The 6,000-nt window shown below is 26.6% G+C and overlaps 1 protein-coding gene across 1 annotated transcript in view; it reads left to right on the forward strand.

Annotated features, from left to right (window-relative positions):
* LOC111614110 (calcium/calmodulin-dependent protein kinase type 1-like) overlaps positions 1-3,819 on the forward strand; it is a 39,429-nt gene extending 35,610 nt beyond the window's left edge. Inside the window, exons 7-9 of the mRNA XM_023355494.1 lie at positions 2,146-2,233; positions 2,900-2,914; positions 3,086-3,819. Of these exons, the coding sequence (XP_023211262.1) occupies positions 2,146-2,233; positions 2,900-2,914; positions 3,086-3,235 (253 nt within the window). The 3' untranslated portion in view covers positions 3,236-3,819. The remainder of the gene's footprint in view (positions 1-2,145; positions 2,234-2,899; positions 2,915-3,085) is intronic.
* The last annotated feature ends 2,181 nt before the right edge of the window (positions 3,820-6,000 follow it).

Genomic DNA, 6,000 nt, shown 5'->3' on the forward strand with positions numbered 1-6,000 from the left:
AGGGGCAGGAGTAGAACATGTTGTTTAAATATACAGCAAATGTGTAGAGAAAGCGGACCGAGGTATGGTAAGGCGGGTTGTACAAACATAACTTCCCTCCTATTTGTTAACGTAGAGATTGGAAACAGCGTTTTCTTGACTTTATTAAGTACATGTGTGTACTTAGCACGTGGGAAACCCCATGTGCTAAGTACACACATGTACTTAATTTGTTAATTGAATATTGTTAGAAATTAAGATATGAACAGGATAAACATTCAAAAGATCATAATTTTACTGTAAATCGTTTATAAGTAAGGAATGAATCAAGTAACTAACACCTTATTCGTTGCTGAGGGAGTTTATTAAAAACGAAGAACATTTTCAATCTACTCAATAGATCATCATCAGCTTAGAACATACGAAAATGGAACACATCATAAATGGAACATCATGTTTAAAATTCAAACATACAAAAAACCGATAACATACCAACTAATTAGAATAAAAATTAAATCGTAAATGATTCATAAGTGTAAAAATAAATAACATACTACAATGACTAAAAATGAATATAATCCACCATGAATATAATTCACCATAACCAAATAGAAGTTACTAAGTTTCCTTAAAGCAATTACGGATCATCTTTTGGTTCATGAGCTACTTGTAAGCTTTTTAATGGCAAACTTCAAAGCTGAGGGAAAACCCTCCGCATCTCTGGCGTTAATGCATCTTTCTTCAAGTTTGCTCCTGTATATTTCCAATTTTTTGGCAGTTTATGCTAAAGTTGGAGAGAGTACTTGTCTGACGACTTCCGCTTCCTCCCACCCAACCACGGATCCTTGGGCTTGAGCCATCTGGGCCAATATCGTTGTAACATAATATTTATGTTCTCTGATCCTTACCCCGAGGTTTCTTGTTGTAGCTTCTATGTATTTCTTTTTTAACCCTAACTGTTGGTTCTCGTAGGGGATCCTATAAACTCCTGCTTTATCTTCTTTTTTGATATTCCTTTATCATTTCTTAGAATTTTGTACAAATTCGGAGCTCTTTTCAAGATCAACGTTGAATTTTTAATTCCCGCAATTTCCTTCATGATGCCTACTAAATATTTGTTAAAAGTAAACTTTATGTACTTAAAAAAACCTCGACAAAAGACCCTACTAAGTACACAAAGTTTACTTTTAACAAATATTTAGTAGGCATCATGAAGGAAATTGCGGGAATTAAAAATTCAACGTTGATCTTGAAAAGAGCTCCGAATTTGTACAAAATTCTAAGAAATGATAAAGGAATATCAAAAAAGAAGATAAAGCAGGAGTTTATAGGATCCCCTACGAGAACCAACAGTTAGGGTTAAAAAAGAAATACATAGAAGCTACAACAAGAAACCTCGGGGTAAGGATCAGAGAACATAAATATTATGTTACAACGATATTGGCCCAGATGGCTCAAGCCCAAGGATCCGTGGTTGGGTGGGAGGAAGCGGAAGTCATCAGACAAGTACTCTCTCCAACTTTAGCATAAACTGCCAAAAAATTGGAAATATACAGGAGCAAACTTGAAGAAAGATGCATTAACGCCAGAGATGCGGAGGGTTTTCCCTCAGCTTTGAAGTTTGCCATTAAAAAGCTTACAAGTAGCTCATGAACCAAAAGATGATCCGTAATTGCTTTAAGGAAACTTAGTAACTTCTATTTGGTTATGGTGAATTATATTCATGGTGGATTATATTCATTTTTAGTCATTGTAGTATGTTATTTATTTTTACACTTATGAATCATTTACGATTTAATTTTTATTCTAATTAGTTGGTATGTTATCGGTTTTTTGTATGTTTGAATTTTAAACATGATGTTCCATTTATGATGTGTTCCATTTTCGTATGTTCTAAGCTGATGATGATCTATTGAGTAGATTGAAAACGTTTGTTTTTAATAAACTCCCTCAGCAACAAATAAGGTGTTAGTTACTTGATTTGTTCATTTTGCTGAGTATGCTTTTGTTCAACATAAGGAATGAAAGAAAATATTTTAAAAATGAAGATACTGTACTTTAATTATCACATGCATCAAAAATATGGCTGAAATAAATTATTGCCATAAATGAATTATCATATTTTGAATTATATTTTTGTAAGAAGATGAATTTTATGTATTACAGGATCTCAGGCAATACTGCAAGTGATAAAAATATTCATGGATCTGTCAGTGAACAGCTGAGAAAAAATTTTGCAAAAACCAAATGGCGGGTAAGCAACTACATTTCTTTTAAAAAAGTTAAAAAACTTGTTAATTAATAATGTTAATAATGTAAAAAAAGAAAATACTTAGAATTATTTATGCCCACTATTAGTTCATTAAATTGTACAGTAATATACTTTATTTGATATATTGATTTCATGTTAACAAATATACAAATTAATAATAATTTGTGTAGTACAGTATTTGTAATGTAACATATTATATGTTACATTACAAATACTGTACTATTGGCCTGAAAATATAAAAATATATAAAAACTGTGTAAAAATATATCAATCATTTTTATTTAGGAAATGTTTAAAATAAATTGAACAATTATAGTAATTACTACTAATTAAAAATAATAAACTCACATTTAATTATTTTGTTTCATAATAACTGAAAATTAGTCCAGTTTTCTTGTTACATTAATTAAAGAGAAAAGATTCAAAAATGAAAAATCTCATATATATAATATAGGTATGATTTAATTGATGTTATATTATGGCATATAATTTCAGATTTAAGCTTTTTATAGTTGAAAATAAATGTCTAAAGTTTAAAATTATTGTTTAAATAAAATGTTAATATTAAATTATTTTAAAAATTAAGTATTTAAATTTTTATAGTTAAATAATAGTTTTTTAATAATCAAATATTAATTATTTTTATAGCAAGCTTATAATGCAANTATTCAATGCATGAATTCATGCTTAGTTTATATCTGTTTGGACTATATTAATACTATTATGATGTGTATATCATGTTTGAAACATAATATCAAAAGATTCTTGATATCAAGTTATATTGAATTTTTATACCGTATTATTAGTCAGATTGGAAACGTAATAATGATTGTTACTGCTGTCATTCGTCAAATGAGAAAACTAGCAATGTCAAATACTGGAACATCTATAGAAAATGCTAATGATCATCCCGTGGCCAATGATAAAGCAGTTAATTCAACTGTTGGAAGCACAGCAGGTATTCAGACTCAGGCTACTAAATAAATCTTTTTCTTTGTCAGAGAATCAGAGATCTAAAAGCCAAATCTCTATTCTTATGGAGTGAAGCTTTTATTTAAATAGATAGTGCTTGTGGGAAATTGCAAGTTGTCACAATTCTCTTTTCTGCTGCCAACATTTGAACTGCCCTATGAGTGGGTACAGTGTGGCAGTTTTAACTACGAGCTGCATTAAACATAATTTTAGGGCAAAGCAGTTTAGTATATAATTTTGCATTGTTTGGATGTCTGGTTGGAGTTTACAATGAAGAGGGATCTAAATGATTTTGCTGTGTTATTATAGATAAATTTATTTTACTAATGTTTAAAAAGTATTACAGGAAAATATTAAATTAGTTTTAATATTTGACTAAATTAACAAAAGATATATATATTTCCTGAAATTAAAAATCCCAAAAAATGCATATGAAAATTTTTTGTATGCTTATCAAACTGTGGTCTTCCTGAGATTATACAAATTATTTTTCAAAAGTATTATAGTATAATACTTCCAATTTGTTTCTTCCATTATATAATTAAGTAAAGAAATTTTGGCATTTAAATGTTACATTTTTAGAAATTATTCAACAACATATCAAAAGATATATATATTTCCTGAAATTAAAAATCCCAAAAAATGCATATGAAAATTTTTTGTATGCTTATCAAACTGTGGTCTTCCTGAGATTATACAAATTATTTTTCAAAAGTATTATAGTATAATACTTCCAATTTGTTTCTTCCATTATATAATTAAGTAAAGAAATTTTGGCATTTAAATGTTACATTTTTAGAAATTATTCAACAACATATCTTTTGATATATACATATATTTATATATTCTTGAGTAAAAAAAAGAGCATTAATAAATTGGTGTGTAAATAAATATATATATAACAAATTAGTTTTTTTCAACTGAAATATTTATTAATGCTGATATTTTTAAATTTGAAAAGCTTTGAATGATTGTTTTGCTACTTCTTTTACTTGTTTATTATATATAAATATATATACATTATATTTTTGTTTTTATATTTGATATAAACAGAAGGAATCAATGCATTTATTGCTAGAACATTATGAGATTGATATTTGTTAGCAGAAATTCCTGATGTATGATTTTGCAAAATCTGATTTTACTATGACAAATGGCCTATGCATGATTATAAATTGTTAATAATAATTATTCATAAATAACAGGTCAAGTTACAATATATTTATTGGAATTTTTATCTCATTTTAGATGTTAATATTGTTGTTACATGCACTTGATCATTTATTTTGTGTTTATAGATTGATTAAATTTTATAATTTAAAAAACTAAAAAAAAAAATTGTTGTATAAAGTGAAATTTGGAATGTTGTTTATTGATATGAAGCACATTAAATATTAATTGTTGTAAATTACCAGCATATCTCCATCCATTGCAAAACTATCCTGGAAAATTAGCAAATTAATTAAGATTTGTTTTTATTTGAATATTGCATTTATTGCATTATTATTGTGTGTGTAAATATATATATATACACACACACAAATATATATAAATATACATATACAGTATATAAAAGAAAACAAATGTATTTTTTTTTTAACCTGTACAAATGTAAATGTTACTGATTCTCTGGCCTACAATATAAAATAAGTTTGGTGCTGTTGTCAGATCACAAATTATGATTCCCTATTAAAAATGATCACTTAAAAATATTTAAATAGTATCTTTCACAATAGCTATATGTTAATGAATTAGTTCCCACCATTAAATGTACAATCAAACCAATTATTGTTTAATAGAATAAGTAAGAATGTACAGAAATTAAAGTAATGAAAATATTTGTGCCATAGCAGTTCCGTCTAATCAGATTACTAAGGTTGCAATATCAAATATTTCTGACAAGAAAAGTTAAAAATATTTTTTTTCATGACAAATTTCAAATCAAGCTAATTGTTTTTAATTACTTTTCAAGATATTGTTTTTAGTTCAGTTTTTATATCCAATATATTATTGTAATTTATCAGTATTACATTATTTTTAATTATTTTGGTTGAGGAATTTATATTGTTATATTTAATATCTTATGATTTTTTTTTATATATTGATAGAATATAATATGGAAGAATGATGTAAACAAATGTATTTTGTTTAGTATTTATAGTTCAGTGCAAAATTATTATTATTATTTTGTTATTTTATACTAAGCCTCTGTTAATTTGATATGTATGATATATTTTGTTTTGAAAAAACACACCTTTTTTCATACAAAAGAAAATATATAAATAAATTTTGAAGTTGATGGTGCAAAATTTAGAAATGATTGCAATATGTTCAAACAGACAAAACTGTATATGTCACAAGCATCCTTGTATATTATTGCTCTCCTGTAAATTCATAATAATAGTAGAAATAATAGACTTGTAGCATAGAGAAGAGTATTTTTGTCGTGTAGATATCAAGGTGGAAACACCATCCCATTATATTTCATCTCAGTAACATATTTCTTATTCCAATAATGTGATAGCTGTAAAAATGTACTGTTTTTGATGTCCGACATAAACAAATATTGATGATGCTCCTACGCAACAAAATGATATCGATCCACGAAACTTACATTTCATTCATTTGTAATTAATTATAAAAATCATTTTAAGATTTAGCCTAAGATTTTAAAAGCTTAATAATTCAATTCTTAATATTGTGTAGACTGTGTGTTGTTTTTGAGCATTTTTGTGTTGCATATTTTTTCTAGCAACATTCCACTGCTTGTTTGAGTA

The sequence above is a fragment of the Centruroides sculpturatus genome, unplaced genomic scaffold (assembly GCF_000671375.1).
Source record: "Centruroides sculpturatus isolate CEXI.00-Female unplaced genomic scaffold, Cexi_2.0 scaffold2005, whole genome shotgun sequence".
In the NCBI taxonomy this organism is placed as follows: Eukaryota; Metazoa; Arthropoda; class Arachnida; order Scorpiones; family Buthidae; genus Centruroides; species Centruroides sculpturatus.